This window comes from Pelodiscus sinensis, chromosome 1 (genome assembly GCF_049634645.1).
Source record: "Pelodiscus sinensis isolate JC-2024 chromosome 1, ASM4963464v1, whole genome shotgun sequence".
NCBI classification, from domain to species: Eukaryota; Metazoa; Chordata; order Testudines; family Trionychidae; genus Pelodiscus; species Pelodiscus sinensis.
This window is the reverse complement of record NC_134711.1, coordinates 89,369,784-89,386,951: the sequence shown is the minus strand read 5'-3', so window position 1 is coordinate 89,386,951 and position 17,168 is coordinate 89,369,784. Positions and strand designations below refer to the sequence as shown.

At 49.7% G+C, this 17,168-nt stretch overlaps 1 protein-coding gene across 3 annotated transcripts in view; it reads left to right on the top strand.

The window, feature by feature from the left end:
* L3MBTL2 (L3MBTL histone methyl-lysine binding protein 2) overlaps positions 1-17,168 on the top strand; it is a 73,146-nt gene that overhangs the window by 46,551 nt on the left and 9,427 nt on the right. The window contains exons 2-11 of one of the 3 annotated variants that reach the window (XM_075936317.1): positions 1,097-1,116; positions 4,292-4,547; positions 4,864-4,997; positions 5,797-5,920; positions 6,031-6,110; positions 11,698-11,815; positions 12,225-12,359; positions 13,653-13,741; positions 15,850-16,081; positions 17,080-17,159. In XM_075936317.1, coding sequence (XP_075792432.1) covers positions 1,097-1,116; positions 4,292-4,547; positions 4,864-4,997; positions 5,797-5,920; positions 6,031-6,110; positions 11,698-11,815; positions 12,225-12,359; positions 13,653-13,741; positions 15,850-16,081; positions 17,080-17,159 — 1,268 coding nt within the window. Of the gene's footprint in view, positions 1-925; positions 1,117-4,291; positions 4,548-4,863; positions 4,998-5,796; positions 5,921-6,030; positions 6,111-11,697; positions 11,816-12,224; positions 12,360-13,652; positions 13,742-15,849; positions 16,082-17,079; positions 17,160-17,168 lie in introns of those variants that run through there. The other 2 variants (XM_075936321.1, XM_075936308.1) reach the window with 2 other exon arrangements.

Here is a 17,168-nt window from a genome sequence, read left to right as displayed (position 1 = left end):
GAGACTAACAAGATGGTTTATTAGGTGATGAGCTAATAAGTGGGTCTGGCCCATGAAAGCTCATCACCTAATAAACCATCTTGTTAGTCTTTAAAGCGCAGCATAGTCCTGTTTTTTGTTTAGGCCAGTGAAGGCCAACTTTGCCTTGTGAGGGGCAGCATGACTGGCCCTCTTTTGTCTCAGGGGGCTACAGGATAGTTGTAACCAAGCCAGTCTCCCGGGACTGGGTCGTTTCACTAACTGCACTTGCACACGCAGCATTTGCAGGGCACCGATCGAACCGAAGCAGCAGGTTGATTGGCTGCAGAAGGAGCCGGGGGCTCTCAGTGTTGTGTGCACTCAGCATGCACCTCATTGCACGTGCCCCTCACTAGTAACACCCACAGGGGGGAACCAGCAGAATCCCAACTCCAGGGTGCAACGGCAAACAAAATGGCTCACGGGCCACACGCCCGCCCCGCTGGGCCACAGGCTGCTCCAGGCTGCGTAACGGGCCGAGGGGAAACCCGGCAAAGTAACACGCGGGGCGGGGCGGGGCGGGGCGGGCCCCCCTGCAGTGGCCGGGCCTGTGCCGGGAGAGCAGAGCCTGCCCGGGCGGAGCCATTTCCCGGCACCGATGCGCCCCGGGGCCCGGCGTCTCGCTGCTCCGACCGCCTCAAGGCGCGGAGGGCGGGGCGCGTGCCGCCACCCCGCCTGCGCGCGCACTGCCAGAGCTCCGCCCCCCCCCTCACGTGCACGGGGCTGTCGGGAGAATGACGCAGCCGGAAGGAGAGACCGTGCCCGGGCGGGGCAGTAACCTCTCCGGCCTCCCCGTGGCTTCCTTCCGCCAAGCTACCGGGCTTAGCGAACTACAACTCCCAGAACGCCCTGCGGCGGGAAGGCGCTCTCCCCCCCCCCCGTTTACTGTGTCTAAGCAACCTGTCGGGGGATTGGCCAGCAGGGACGGGCCAATAGGCTTTTCCGGTGCATGGGGGACAGTGAAGCTAACGCGCTCGTGGCTAGCGTGTGATGCCCGGCCGTGGGGCGGGGCCTGGTCGGGGAAGGCAGCACGTGTCCGGCGCAGCTGCTCTTAGCCGGGCGCGGGGAGCCATGGAGCTGGAGCCGGAGCCGGGCGAGGTGAGCGGCGGGGCAGAGAGATGCTGCGTCCCCGGGCCCTGCGCGCGCCCCGGCGCCCCCCTCTCGCCCCGCGGGACTCCGGGGGCCCAGCGCTGCAGCCCGGCGGCCCCTGTGAGACGCCCCCATCCAGCGCCTTGCCCAGGGATCCGCGTCGGCTTCCCGCTGCCCTGGCGCCAGGCTGTGGGCGGGGAAGCCCGCTCCGCCCAGGGGCTGGGCACGGAAGGATCCTTCGCAGCCGCTTTCCTGAATTCAGTTTGTAAAAGGGTCTGGGTCGCGGTGCGGCAATGGGCCCGGCTGGGGGTAGACCAGGCTCCTGGAGCGGTGGGACTGCACTCAGTGGCGCCTTCGCTGTCGGCTTTTTGGTTCTTCTACCCCATGGCCGTAGGTGTGAACGGTGCTCCTGACACTGCCTCTGGGGAAGAGTTCAGACTCGGTGGGAGCAGCCTGAAGCCCTGTGTTCCTTAATACAGTGTTTCTCAAACTGTGCTCAGCGGCTCCGTGAGGGTGACAAACTAGAAACATTGATAGGTACAAATCATATAATCAGGGGTCCGCTGGGGCGCTGCATACATTTTTACGCATGTAAAGTGCTCCAGAGCCCAAAAAGTTTGAGAACTGCTGCCTTAATACAGTAAAATTCCGATAATCTGGCACCTTTAGGACCCAGGGGGTGCTGGATTATCAGATTTGCCAGACTATCGGAAGGGGGGGCTATGAGGGGTCTGGGGTGGGGTGGGATGCCACCTCAGACCCCTCATAACCCCCCCTTCCGATAGTCCGGCTCTGCCCCAGGCGACCCCGATTCAGCCGCTGCTGGTCAGTTTCAGCAGCGGCTGAATCGGGGATGCCTGCAGCAGAGCAGCTGGACCTGTGGCGCGGCAAGACCAACCCGGCAGCACCCCAGCTGCTCTTGGGGATGCTTGGGGCAGAGCAGCTGGGGTGCTGCCGGGTTGGTCCCGCAGCCCTGCTCCTCGGCGCTACTGGACCAACCCGGCAGCACCCCAGCTGCTCTACCCCAGGTGTCCCCAAGTCAGCTGCTGCTGAAATTGATCAGCGGCTGACTCCAGGAAGCCGGAGGCAGAGTTACTCTGCCCCGGGCTTCCTGGAGTCAGCCACTGGTCAGTTTCAACAGCGGCTGAATCCAGATGCCTGGGACAGAGCAGCTGGGGCGCTGCTGGGTTGGTCTGGTAGCGCCAACCCGTGGCACTACCAGACCAACCCTGCAGCACCCCAGCTGCTCTGTCCCAGGTGTACCCAAGACAGCCGCTGCTGAAACTGATCAGCGGCTGACTCCAGGAAGCCGGAGGCAGAGTTACTCTGCCCCGGGCTTCCTGGAATCAGCCCCTGATCAGTTTCAGCAGCGGCTGAATCGGGGACAGCTGGGGTGCTGCCGGGTTGAGTCCTGCAGCTCTGAGGGGCAGCACTACGGGACCTAACCGGCAGCACTCCAGCTGCTCTGCCCCAGGCTTCTCCGATTCAGCCGCTGGTCAGTTTTAGCAGCAGCTGAATTGGGGAAGCTGGGGGCAGAGCAGCTCCAATGGTCCGGGTGCCTGGAGCACTTCCGGGTTCCTGATGGTGCCGGACCATCAGATGCCGGACCATCGGAGTTTTACTGTAGATCATTTTTACTCCAAGGCAGAATCTGTTTCTCTGTGTCCCAGCATGTATGTGATTGTTCTTATTTTGGGGAGGGAAGAATAGGGAAAGCAATGTAAAGTACAATGTTTGGAGGCTGAAGTTTTGCTCAGACCCTAAAACAGGGCTACTCCACTTTGGAAGCCTTGAGGGCCACAATGATACTCACAGCACATGTCGAGGGCTGCAACTTAAGTGTGGTTGCATATACATGCAAATATATGCAAATAGCTTCTTTCACACTGACTGGCACAAATACCAAGATTAAGCCTTAAGCTGCGGCACCGGACCCAAATGTGGCCAGTGTAAACCAGTCAGCACCTCTCAGGCTCTGCCCACAAGGCTAAGCAACCAGCACTTCCCACAATGCCCCGGTGCTCCCGGCACCTCCTCCTGACACCCTGTTCTCGTCTGTTCTAGCCAGCCCGTCTGCTTGCATCTTTCAGTGCTCATCCTGCCTGGGAGATGCCTTGCCATTGTGGAGCATGTTCCCAGTGGAGGCCATGTTCAAAGGATCCCACCCATGGGCCATGTGTTGAGCTCCACATAAACCCAAACCACACTATGGGCTGTAAACAAACGGACTGCAGCCCGTTTGTTGAATAGCTGTGCCCTAAAAGCGTATGCCACTAACTTACCACCTGAGAGCAGAAAAGGGCCAGTGACCATAAAAACAAGTGGTCCTGTGGCACCTTAGAGAATATATAGAATCATGAGCTTTTGGGGGCAAAACTTCATCAGATGAATTGGAGTGGAAATAACAGAAACCTATATAGATAAAAACACATCAGAAGTACCACCTGTCAGTTGTAGGACCTATGTTACTGAGGCTAATTAAATGGACTGGATGTCTCCCATACGTAGCTTTTGATGTGGAAATGCAGATGTTAATGACAGAAGAAATTGGCTTTGTAATGCACCAGCTAGTTAATGTCTTTGTTTAGAGTAAGGTAACAGGTGCCAAATGTATAGATGAATTCCAGTTTTGCAGACTTTCTCTGTAATTGGTTAGTGAAATTCCTTTGTAGAAGAATGGCTACTTTTAAATCCTTGATTGAGAGACATGACGGGTTTTATGTATGTTACCATTTCTGATTTCCAATTTGTGTCCATTTATCCTTTGTCGTAGAGACTGTCCAGTTTGGCCAATATACATTGCAGAGGGGCATTGCTGGTACTTGATGGCATATATCGCATTAGAGGATGTGCCTCTGAAGTTGTGGCTTTTGTGGTTAGGGCTTATGATGGTGTCACTTGTATGTATGGACAGAGTAGGCAATGGGGTTTGTAGCAAGGGCAGGTTCCTTGGTAAGCATATGAGGTGTGATGATGTTGGCTGCTGGAAAGGATTTGCTTCAGGTTGAGGGGGTTGTCCCAAATGAGTCACACCTGATTTTGGGGTAGAATTACCTTAACAGCCACATCAGGTTTCCCCTCCCTACGCCTCATGGGAGAGCCCTACTGTGCTGAGGCTATATTGCAAATTCTGGCTCTGAAGAGTGGTTTCCTCTGCTACTTGTTGTCTTCCTTCTGCTACAAGACGTCATCTTTGGAACGGATGGAGGATGAGGACGAGGAGGATGAAGACGATGACGATGACAACTTGGACCTCTTTGGGGGTTATGACAGCTTCCGGGGTTACAACAGCAGCATGGGCAGTGACAGCAGCTCCTGCCTGGATGAATCTAGTGATGATGATGTGGCTGATCGTGAAGCTGGGGAGCTGCCCACCTCCCCTCTGCAACTACATCCGCCCACCACAGGCCGATTGATGGAGGACAGTGGCTCTGAGCCAGGTACCGTTGTGCCTCTTTATTGCATGCAGTGTGTATAGCTGATTAGAAACTGGTATGGATCCATTTGAAAGCAGTACTGTGCTTCAGGATATGTGTGGTGGTCTTGCTTAATACACATGCCTAGGGAGTGGGACTGCGACTGCCCAGTGATTGTGTTCTGCACTCTGAGTTATGTCAAGAGGTGCTCAGGGTTCTGCTGGGATAAGCCAAACTAGTTCTTCTTCCTGGTACTGTAGCGTTGCAGGCTTTAGCTTAAGCCTTGCAGGGTTAATGCAATACCCTCAGCTCACATTCTGTGCATCTTCCTCTGCTTCAGCTGTGTGTGAAATGTGTGGGATCGTGGGCACAAGGGAAGCATTCTTCTCAAAGACCAAACGCTTCTGCAGTGTCTCCTGCTCCAGGAGCTACTCTTCAAACTCCAAGAAAGCCAGCATCCTCGCAAGACTGCAGGTGAGTGATACCCACCCAGTAAACTCTGGAATCAAAGTGGGATGAGCGTGTGGGGAAAAAAGGAACAATCTGCTAATAAGGACTAGATAATGCTTGCTGGAGGGTCTCGATGCCTCCATTATTTCTTTGAGAGTACAAGGACATCCTGGGTGTAAAAATTAGATTAATCAACTAATCGAGTAGTCAACAGAATTTCCATCGACTGTTCGATTAGTCGGTAAGGGTGCTTCCACTTTGAAATATAGCAAGAGCCTGCCCGGTTGTTGCTACATTTCAAAGGCAGAAGTGCTGCACAGCGTTCCACCTTTGAAATGTACAAGATCCCAAGCAGGGGCTCTTGTGCATTTCAAAGATTGAAATGCCACCTGGGGCCATTGGGGTATTCTGAGTCTCCCCACTGGCACCAGGCTCCATTCGGTGCTTCTGCTTTGAAATGTACAAGAGCCGCAGTGGGGACTCTTGTACATTTCAAAGGTAGAATGCTGCTGCTGCACCCCTGCCTCCTCCCACAGAGCTGGAAGGAACCGGCTCCTGCAAGCATCCCCTCCTCTCCCGTGCCCCCGCTGCCTCTTTCTGATAGAGGCAGCGGGGGGCGGGAGGAGACTAGTTGACTAGCGTGTCAACTATCCGATTTGCTTTTGTTATCGGATAGTCAACTAGTTGATTAGTCGCTTTCATCCCTACCAAAGGGTCCCACTCTTCTTAAGCCAGAGATAGGAAGGTATGTCTGCACCTTGCCTTCAGGAACATGTTATCTCTGTGCCTCTAGATCCCAATCTCCTCTATTTGTCTTCTGCAGGGCAAACCGCCTACAAAGAAGGCTAAAGTCCTGCACAAGGCAGCATGGTCTGCCAAAATTGGGGCATTCCTCCATTCCCAGGGGACAGGGCAACTGGCAGATGGAACCCTGACAGGTCAAGATGGTAAGTGCGGTGGGGGTTGATGAAGAAGCTGTGCGTTAGACGGGCTATGTGTTCTCCATCCTCTTCAGAACCAGCTGATGCTGACAGTCTTCTTTTATGTCCTCCTGCAGCCCTTGTCCTGGGCTTTGACTGGGGAAAATACCTGCAGGACCATGGTTACAAGGCTGCCCCTGTCAGTTGCTTCAAACATGTGAGTTCTCCTTTTTTTCTGTGCCTTGCTGCTAATGTGCAGTATGTCATGGCACCTGGGGTTATTAGCTTCTATCTGTATGAGTGAGAAGCAGGTGGGGAAGCTATGTGGGATAGGCAGGCTTGATACCACACTTCCCCACTGCCTTCAGACAGGGCTGGAGTCTTATCCATGCTGGAGTCCTGTGGAGGGAGCATAATCTGTTCCCAGAAGGAAAATGGGCAGGGATCTTGTAGTCTCTGAGACAGAAAAGTCACAGAATGGATTGAGCTTTAGTCAGTCCCAGCCAAACTGACGTGGGGCCTTTAGAGGTGGTGTGGGAGGGAGGTTGGGACTTTGCCCTCCCAAGCTTGTAGTGGGAGAATTCCAAACTCTGAGACACAGACTAGTTTTCTACTTCTAATCTCCCCGCCCCCAGCCTGACCCTTGTCGGGGGGGGAGTGGCGGGAAGTCCGTGGCACCCACAGCATAATGCCTTTGGTTTCTCTGGTATTACTTCATTCTTCTTACTCCATGGCCATGTGATGGACTTGAGGGTATTGGTGTGCTAGCTGCTATGCTGCCCCTGGTACACGTCGCATCCAGACACAGCAGTGACAGTACACCATGGCTATGGCCATTGGCAAAGCCAACAGATGCTGCTTCTCTGGTATCAACAAGGATAGTGCTACTATGGATGGAGCTCTCCTGTTGTCTTAGCCCTACTGATGCTAATGGTCCTCCTGCTAAAGATCCACGTGCTGCTGTCTATGGCTCTAGTGGGCTAGGATTCACCTGACTGTATGAGTAGCATTGCATACACTGTTACCATGGGGTTCCATGTTGTCACAGCAAGCAACATCACTTGCTTCTGCAACCAGCTGATTCTTCTGCCAGCTTGTCTTGGAGGAGACCATCTTACAAGGTTACTGCTTGCAGGCGTGAGGCTGATGTGTGGTCTCTGATGCCTGTTTAGGGAGTGGAGAAGTTCCTGGCCAGCTCAGCTTGACTAGTGTATAACCTGGCAACTTAGTGACTGGTTGAGATGGACATCACGTGGCATGTCAGAAGCTGTGAGGAGATGAAGGCAGGCAAGATCTAGTATGATATGGTTCCATCCTTCCTCTGTGCCTGTCTTGCTGCTAACTAGTATGGAGGCAACATGGAATGCATTGTTGAGGAGACTCTAAGAAGGACCAGCCTGACAAGGAACTGCACTGGAGCTGCTGGTCATGTTGCCAGTCTCCAGGAACTCTGTATCAGAAGACAGCCAAACTGAGTTGGCAGAACTAGGAATCAGGAGAGATGGGGCCCCGTACAGCAGAAGGTATGCAGCTTCTTACGGTAGTATTGGGGGAGCTGATTTACAGGGTTTGGGCAAAGGGTCTTCTAGATGCCATTGTTGATGTATGTAGAAGGGAAGATATAACCTTGGATGAGGTTTAAAATGTCCTTCTTTTCCCCTCCCCCCCTTATTTTAGTAATCAGTCCCCAACCACATGCCTCTGCAGCACTTGCCAAATCCCTCAGCAGCTAGGCTGTTTTGGTTGCCCTGCCACTTCTCAGGTTCCGTACTATGTGCCCCTCCTTCCTTTTTCCTCATAAGCTTCTATTCCTAGTAAAGGTGGAAACACCTGCGTAGGCCCTGCCTGAACCACGCTAATGGAGTAGTCGATGGAATTTCTATCGGCTAGTCAATGGAGTTGGGGTGGGGTGAGGGTGCTTGCTACTGCTGTGGTGGCTCTGCATTTAAAGTGCAGAGCCACAGCGGGGTTAATTCTTGGGGCCAGCACAAGCCCAGTGCTGAACAGTCCCGGCTCTCATGAGGTCTGGGACTGCTGTGTGTCTGCAGGGGATGGGGGAGAAGTGAGCAGTTGAGTAATCACTCGACTATCCGATAAGCCTATGCTTATCGACTGCTCAAAATAGTCGACTACTCAAATAGTCACTAGTCAACTGGGCACACTGGCTACATGAGTCATGGATAAAAATCTCACATCTGCCCCATCTGCAATGCAGACTGCCTAACTAGCTTGCTTCCTTCATCTACCTGCGATGTCCCATCAGTCCGCCTTGCTGCTAAATGTATGGAAAACATTCCGGCGTATATTACTAGTAAAGGAGTAAGCAAACACAGCATAGCCTGTGTGGGGGATATCATAATTGCATTGCCTGTTCCCAACTGTCTCTTGATGAGCAGTAAAATCCTCTACATTTATAGACATCAATTAATCTTAGGCCTTGGCTTTTCCCATGCCTGCGACCAATGTTCCCTCTAACCTGCAAGGCAGCACCGTTTCACAGGTGATTAATCAGCCCTGCCCAGTCAGAGGTCTAGGGCTCGGTGCCCAGAGCTGATTGTAAAGTGACGTTTTACAAGATCCTTTTTGGCCCACAAGAAGTGTTTGCTGACAGACATACCCTGTTTGGTTTAAACCATTGCAGGCCCCACGTGTGGATTAGGGATGTAATACTGTAGTGGATTTAAATGATTAACTGATAAGCAGCTGCTTGTCAGATAATGCTATTGGCTACAAGCAACACCTCTCCCCTCCCCACTCTGCAAGTAAAATTTTTTGTAGGCAGGATCCTAGCATGAACTCCCACTGCGGCTCTGCATTAATTGCAGAGCACAGTGGGGATTGATGCATGGGTCTGGTGTGAGCCGAGTCTGAGCTAGCCTGCCCACACGCTGGCTCTTAAAGGGTTTTCTAGTGCAGAGCTGCAGCGGGGGTTGATTCCAGGACCCAGCGTGAGCTGAGACTGAGTACTTGCAGTGCTAACCCTTATCGATTAATGTAGAGTTGACAAGATTTTTGTTGACTACACGATTAACGAATTACACGGTTCTTAACATCCCTAGCGTGGACACTCATTGCTTTAAAACTGACCATCTGTAAGATGGGATTAAGTGAATTTTAGCAGTGTCAATATAGAATTGCTCTGAATTAACTGGAAGTGTGATTTAAACAGATTGTTACACTGGTGCAATTTTGTATGTTTATAATGTAGGCCAGAGATCTAAGCCACATTTCCCAATTTAGATAGAAGAACTCCTGGTTCTTCTCCCTCTGTCCCATTAACAAGCATTCACACCACCCTTATTACTAGAAGTGGTGTATCAATAGTAATGCAATGTCCTTGCCATCTACAGACCGAGAAGGAATTACCTTGCTGGAAGTAACTACAGTTTGAAACTGATGTGAAACTTATTACTTTTGTTCTATTGCTTTGACTGTTCACTCTCCTCCTTTCAGTGGCCATTACAATAGCATAGAAGTCCTAGAGCAGGCTGGTGGAAGTTGACCAGATCCACAGTTGTAAAAAGGTTCACAAATCTTTGAGACCAGAAGAAGAGCAGACAAGACCTGTTCCTGAACATGTGCCAGGGCTCTTAATTCATGTGCAAGCATGAGAAAGTGGCTACAATGAGGCTTGTCTGTGAGAGACCTGGGAGGTTCCACCAGGAGGACAGGAAAATGAATCAGAACTTTTTGAAATGAGAAGTGTGAGTGGAAGAGATGATTCCAAAAGAAAATGAACCACGGTTCAAGGGAAAATGTGGCTCAAACAACGCGGCCACTATGATCTGTTTCACTTTGCTTTTATGTCTTGATATTGCTGCTGGCATATAACCTTTGATGTTTAATAAAAATATTCCTTTACAAGAGACCCTCTCGCTGACTTAAGCAACCTACCTGCTGTTTCTTAATTGTAATACTGCACTGAATTATTCCTCCATACCATTCTCTTCCCACATCACTACTCAAGCAGGTGCTACTTCCACTCTAATGCTGCATAATTCTCTTAGTTGTACCAATTGGCCCCTCAACACACCCTGAATGCTTTCTGCCATAACCTCTCACGCTGTTCAAATAAAGGGCCTAAACCTGTCACCGTTATGCTTACTAGTGCCTGCTCTTGTCAGTAGTCCCATTGAAAACAATGTGGCTACTACCAGTGAAAACTACGAATCAAGGTGTAAACTGGTGTCCAGCTGAGCCTTAAGAGAAGGGGGATAATGATTGTAGGTCACCTGTGCCACAAAGGGAGATTGCTGCACTGAGGTTGAGTCCTAATGCAAAAATCCTGTCTGTTAGCACTTGAAAAGTATGTGCATAGTGAGGGTCTATCTTGTAGCTCACTCTTTGCATGCCTGGTCAGCTGCCTGGTGGTTGCATCCTTGCTATGTTTTTCATAGAAGTCATCTCCCTTAGTTTCACATATGTTATGCAGTAAGCGGATATTATAACAGTTCTGCTTGTCCCTATGCTGTCATTGCAAGTTAATGGGTATTTCTGCCTTGCTCTCAGCCCCTGAAAACCTATTCTGCCACCTTTCTGCTGAATATATAGCTGTAAGGGTATTCTGTGGGTGGGTGTCATGGGAAGCGGTTTCATCAGGCATGGTAACAATGGCTACACACTTACAATCACAGTGGGGGGTAGAGACACCATTCATGTCATTATTCTATGAATAATTCCCCCTCCCTCTGATCCATTCTAGAATTTTTCCCTATTCTGGCATGTGCTTTGGTTGATGGTCTTATGCAGGTGCTCGGATGCCTGCCAGGCTGTGATACTGGAGCTTGTGTCACCAGTGTGCAGTGCTCCTCTGATGTGAGAGTAGGGCCATGTGAGTTCTACTGATGGCTCCTAAACAGTATGCAAATCCTAATACTTAAAGTCATTCAGTGATTTCTGGCACACTGGATACTTTGCTTAAGGCTCCGCCCTCCCTCCTTCACCCCCACACAACACTCTAGAGCCTGCAGGCATGATGGCTATTGTCATGGCAGTAGCACCTACTTTGACCTTCCTGAAATCAAACTGGTGTCTAGCTGCCTGGCAACTGGCGGGTAATCAGCATCCATGGGGCAATTAATTACGTCTCTTTTTCCAGGGTCATTATCATTGTTGTCCTAATGGACTGGCACTGCAGAGTCAAAGTTAGCTCACTAGAGGTATAGAAAACACTTTCTCAATCTGAAGTTATGTAGTCACTGCTGCTTGTCCCAGAACTGGGAAATTTCAGTCTTGTCATGTTCTCAGTCATGGGTTTCCAAACTGGGGGGCGTGCCCCCCCGAAGAAATTCCAGGGAGGGCGTGAGGCAATCCAGTCTCCCTCCCCTGGTCAATTCCTCCCCTGCTATTTTTGTTTCTCTGTTTTTCAGCCCCGGTCAGTTCCTTTGTTTGGTTTTGCTCAACAAGTTTTGCTGCTATTGGGGAGGGAGGCGGAGGCGTGAGGGTTTCTTAAAAATCAAAAAGGGGGCGTGATGCCGAAAAGTTAGGGAACCACTGTTCTATGTGGTAAAGCCATCTCTAGGTTTCAAAATCAATACCCCCATTGAGATGAAATGAAGAGTTTGGTTCTGCACTTACTGTCTGCAGACTCAGGAAGGCAATGGTTCCTTGGTTATGCTTGATTCATGTTGCTGCTGTTTCTCTTTGCAACCCTACAGGCTAGAAACAATTGCGGGTTAAATAAAAGCATGAATTTTGGAGCACAGTTCTGTGAGCAAAAGGAAGATTGTGTCTGCAGAAATATGCAGTGTGGTAGAGAATGGTAATTTATCTCTTTCCCTTCATTTCTGCCCCCAATCTTTCAGGTGCCGCTGTTTGAGCAATGGGAGGATGTGATAAAAGGGATGAAGGTGGAGGTGTTGAATAGTGATGCTGTGCTCCCCAGCCGGGTGTACTGGATCGCCTCTGTCATCCAGATTGCAGGTAGGTTTCTGAGAGGCTTATCAGTAACTAACAGGAATTGGCAGTTATTGAGGAATGTTTAAAAGAGCGGAATGTATCTAGCCTGGCTATTTGACAATTTAACAGGGCTATAAGAGCCTTCCAGGGGTCTTTGAAAAGGGGGAAATGCCAAGGAGGGCAAATAATTGTTTAGGAGGAATAGATGGAACCTAAACAGAGGTAAACCAGTAGGGCTTGTGGCTTGACTTGGTGTTGCTAAGCTCTGTTAGGGTGCGCTAGCATTCCAAGAGAAGTGGAAGTCCTCCACTTGAGTTACTTGAAGCTAGTATTTATGTAGCACCGGAGAATGCATTTTAGGAAACAAACTAACCAGAGCAGAGAAACAATCAAGACTTAATGCATCTCTTTCATCTCTCATTGTCTCCTACAGGATACAGGGCGCTATTGCGATATGAGGGCTTTGAGAATGATTCCAGCCATGACTTCTGGTGCAACCTGGGCACAGTGGACATTCATCCCATTGGCTGGTGTGCTATCAACAGCAAAATCCTGGTGCCCCCACAGAGTGAGTGCCTATTTGGTGCCATGTTGGGAGAGGAAGTGCTAGTGTTTTAACTCCACATGTTGCAGTATTTGTTTCTTTCCTGTGATGTCACATTTGTAACACTCAGGAATGCAGATCCACTGCTGTCTTCTGTTATAAAGTATCCATTTCCCTTGGTTCTCCGAAAGCATCTCCTTGCATTGTTCTCTCTACAGCTCCCTCTGGTTGATTAGGAGGATGATGGGAAGAACTGCGACCACCCTTCCTAAACCAAAAAGATCATGTATTAAGGGGTGGGGGTATTAAATAGAAATTAAGTCAAGATATGTCAGTTTCATACTCAAGTTGATTTCCTTTTCCACAGCCTATCTCAATCTTCTCCCCTACCTCCTATGGCTTTGGATTAATTTACCAAAGGGGTTGTTCTCCATCCCTGACCATCTTTAAAGCAAGATTGGATTTTTTTTCTAAAAGATCTGCTCTGGGAATTATTTTGTGGAAGTGCTATGGCCCGTGTTATAGAAGAGGTCAGACTAGAGCTGTGGTTCTCAACCAGGGGTACACAGAAGTCTTCCAGGGTACATCAACTCATCTTGTAGATATTTGCCTAAATTTTACAATGGGCCACATAAAAAGCACTAGTAAAGTCAGTGCAAACTCAGATTTCATGCAGCCAATTACTTGTGTATACTGCTTCAGTATATTTATGCACTGAAATATGAGTACAATGTGTTTAGTCCAACTAATTTTACAATTATATGGTAAAAATGAGAGAGTCAACAATTTGTCAGTAATAGTGTGGCTGTGACACTTGTATTTTTATGGCTGATTTTGTAAGCAAGTTGTTTTTAAGCGAGATGGAACTTAAGGATATGCAAGGCAAATCAGACAACTGAAAGGAGTACAGTACTTTGCAAAGGTTAAGACTCCATGAACTGTACCAGACACTATTGTAAATAGGACTCTTCTGCCTTTTTGTTCTGTGTGCTTACAGTACCAAGCACAATGGGATTCTGGTCTCTAATGGGCTCTTTGGTGCAACAATAATAGAAAGAATAATATGAACTCATTTTCTTCTGCTTTCTATGCCACATGGTTGCAAAGCTCCTGGAGCTCATCAGAAACCTCACATTGTGCTGGTACATGGCAGTGTCTGAATGAGTGGGAGTGAAAGACCAGTGATCGTTGGTGTATCTGAATCAGAAGAACATTGGGAATTTAGACAGGCAGTTCCTGGAGAGAAGGAGGGGGTTAAATGCATTGTTAACTATAACAGGCAAGTAACCTGAGCTGTTACCTTTTGTGCCTACACAGCCATCCACGCCAAGTACACAGACTGGAGGGGGTACCTCATGAAAAGGCTAGTGGGAGCCAGGACCATCCCTGTGGATTTCCACATCAAGGTAAAGGGGAAGGTTCTAAAGTCCATCCAGCTTTCATATGGAGCCACAGCACTGTGGGGGAGTGTGTCTCTTGGTTCATCTCCGTTCACCTCTCCTGTTGCTCTTTGGCCCTGAGAGTAGGGATGTCAGTGTGTAGACAGCTACATGAATAACTGATAAGCCTTGTCTTATCGGTTAATCTTGTTGACTACATTCATATTCTGCAACCCCACCCTGCTGCTTCTGTATCCTAGGCAGCAAGGAGGGAGCTGGTGCCCATGAGAAGCTGGCTTAAAAGCCTGATAGAGGCAGCAGCGCGGAGGGTGATAGGGCAGCCAGAGCCAATATGCAGAGGAGCCAGCCTTCAAGCAGGCTCACCACGCATGCTGGATCTGCAGACCTGCCTGCCTCCTTCATAAGCAGCAGGGAGTGTGGGGGGAGGCTAGTGCTGGGGGGAGCTGGGTTAAAACGCGGTTCACCCCAGCATCAGCTCCCCGGAGGCAGCAGCATGGGGTTGTGGGCCAGGGAGGCTGCTCCGCAGCAGCAGTCCCTCTCCGCAGAGGGTCCAAGCTCCCTGCAGACGGGCTGCTGCTGTGGAGCTGCCTTTGTCCGCAGGGAGTTCAGACCCCGCGCAGACAGGGGCTGCTGCTACCCCATGCTGCTGCCTCTATATTGGGGCAGAAGGCAGCCTGTCTGCATGGGGAGCTGTTTTTCAAACTGGCTCCCCTTGCGGACCAGCTCCTGCCTGCCATCCCGCACTGCTGCCTCTGATAGAGAGGCAGCACAGTAGGGTAGCAGGGGGCTCCCCAGCAATAGGGCCAGGAGTGCACTAGCTGCCAGCCCTGCCTCTGGGGACTATCGAATAGTTGTGTAACTGCTAAGATTTCATGCAGTTACATGACTATTCAATTACACAGTATCTATCTTCCCTAACCGAGAAGTAGAGCAAGTTCAGTGCAGTGCAGGGTGAGGGAAGACATTTTCCTTTTAACTGTTTAAGTGCTGCCTAACATAATTGAATAGTAGAACAGAATGCTCCTTTGGCCGTGCGTTATTTAATGGTATGGCTCCTTTGACCCAGTCAGTCTGTTTCTCTTTCAGGACATGGACTGGGCTTCAAAAGATGTTCTTAAACAGTTGAGGCTCAAAATATTGGTGGGGTTTTTCTTTTACCTTTTGTGCATGCACACACCAAATTCTGCTATTAAATGTGACTTGTATTTCAATGAACGAGCAGTTTGTTTTCAATGGAAACCTTTTTATTTGTTTTTGGGAGCACAGCAGCAATATGCTGGGGAAGAAGAGAAAGACAGAACTGTTTAGTCTAGCTTCACTGGATCTCCTGAAGTGCCCACAGTCAATTGCACTGGGTGTGAAAAGTCATTTAGATCTCCACCGTTCTGCAGGGTTTTTTTAAATTATTGGAAGTGGTGTTGATGCAACTCCAGTCAGAGTGGAGGGAGGGAGGCAGGCTCCCCCTGCTGGCAAGTTTTATGAAAAAGCTTCTTTTGCTGATAGTAAAAATTTCTAATGGGGAAAAGAATACCATGAAATGGCAGACAGAGAATTTGAGGGGATTCACTTACATGTGGTCAGGGACATTGAAATGGGGTCTCCTGTGATTTCTGAGGTGATTGGATTACAGCAAAGATGCTTTTACATAGGATAATTGGTCAGGTCCATTGGAAGCACAAGCTCTGGAGTGAAATCCCTCTGATTAAGATGGAGTTGGCAGTGAAATATGAGAGAGACGGGAATGTTACCCATTGACTTCACTGGCAGCAGGACCGCACTACAAATTTCTGATCAGAGGTGGCTAGAAATGACCTTATAGCCACTTTCACCAGACGTGAGGTGTGAGCCTCCAGTTTGGGTTGGAGGAGTTACATTCTGCCAAACCGCAAGTATCTCACGGATTTCACTGGGACTGGTTATTCATCAACCCTTCTTAGCACCAGTTGTGTAGCAGCACAATCTCAGAATGGCTGCCATGTCACCCCCGTGAGGTACCTGTTCCTCTCAGCACTGACGTGCAGCCAAGTGATCAGTGAGCATGTGGAGAGGGTCATGTTCTGTAAAACATTTGGGGATGAAAGGCGCTTGAGAGGTCCTGTTTGTTGTCCTCACAGATGGCAGAGAATATGAAGTACCCATTCCGTCAGGGCATGCGGGTGGAGGTGGTGGACAAGAACCACGTATCTCGGACGCGTATGGCAGTAGTGGACACAGTGATTGGGGGCCGGCTGAGGCTCCTCTATGAGGATGGTGATAGCGATGATGACTTCTGGTGCCATATGTGGAGCACTCTGATCCATCCAGTGGGCTGGTCACGAAGGGTGGGCCACAACATCAAGAAGACAGGTATGGATTCACCTGGCATGGGGTCTTTCTCAGGAATCTCTCAGCCTGCTGTCTTTTGGTTGGTCCCAAAGAGACACTGACACAAGATTAGAGTTGATGTTAGTGTTGCATTTTCATGGAATAGTTCAGATTCTCACAAGGCCACCCCGTGTCCTGCAGATGGGACCATGTAATCACATAGCAGACCAGTGGCTCTGTCTAGCTGTGTAACGTACTCTCTGGAATGCATTATGAGATGATACATAGGCCGAACAGCCCAGTGCAATGCACTTGGGCAATTATGCTCTGCAGCATGTCAGTGGTACAAGTGTAATTTCTTATTCAGCTCTTCGAGAGGCAATTTCTTTCCCTGAAGTGTCGGTACACTGTACTTTTGTTAATCTGCATATAGCTACAGAGCTTAATGATGGCTATGCATTTATTGAGCTTTATATGACAAAGCATGCTGGCTCCTTTAAGAGCAGGTAACATTAGGTCACCTTTTTCTGGGGCTTGGCCCTTTAAGGAGAAGAATTTGTGGGCAATATAATTTCCCAGGGAGTCCAGAGACCCAAGAGGCATCTTATGTCCTGGGTCAGCACTTCCCATCAATTCCTAAAGAGGCAGCCTAGCAGCACCTGCCCCTAAAGGGGCCACCATGCCATGTTATACTTTAAAAAAGCAATCCAGGTTCAACAGAAATGTCCTTCCCTTTCTGTTGCTGACCTCCCAGAACACAATGCCCTGCCTGGTTATTGTATATAGAAGTTTATATCAGTGCTAAATCTACCATCCTTTGAGTTTACAGGAACAAGAGGTCCCTTACCAAAGGACATGGTAATACAAAGGGGCTGATCCATTTTCCCTGTGTAATATTGAACATCCCTCTCCAGTCCCTTTAGCCGGTGCCTTCCTTTTTCTTATTGCTGCTGACCTGTGATCAGATGGTAACTTAGCAGGACCCCTCCCCCCCATTACAGTAGATGTCTCATTTCTGCTTCTTTGCCTTCCCCCGGCAGAGGAGAAGCGCAGCGACATGGCGAACCATCCCACCTTCCGGAAGATCTACTGTGACGCTGTCCCATACCTCTTCAAAAAGGTAGGCGAG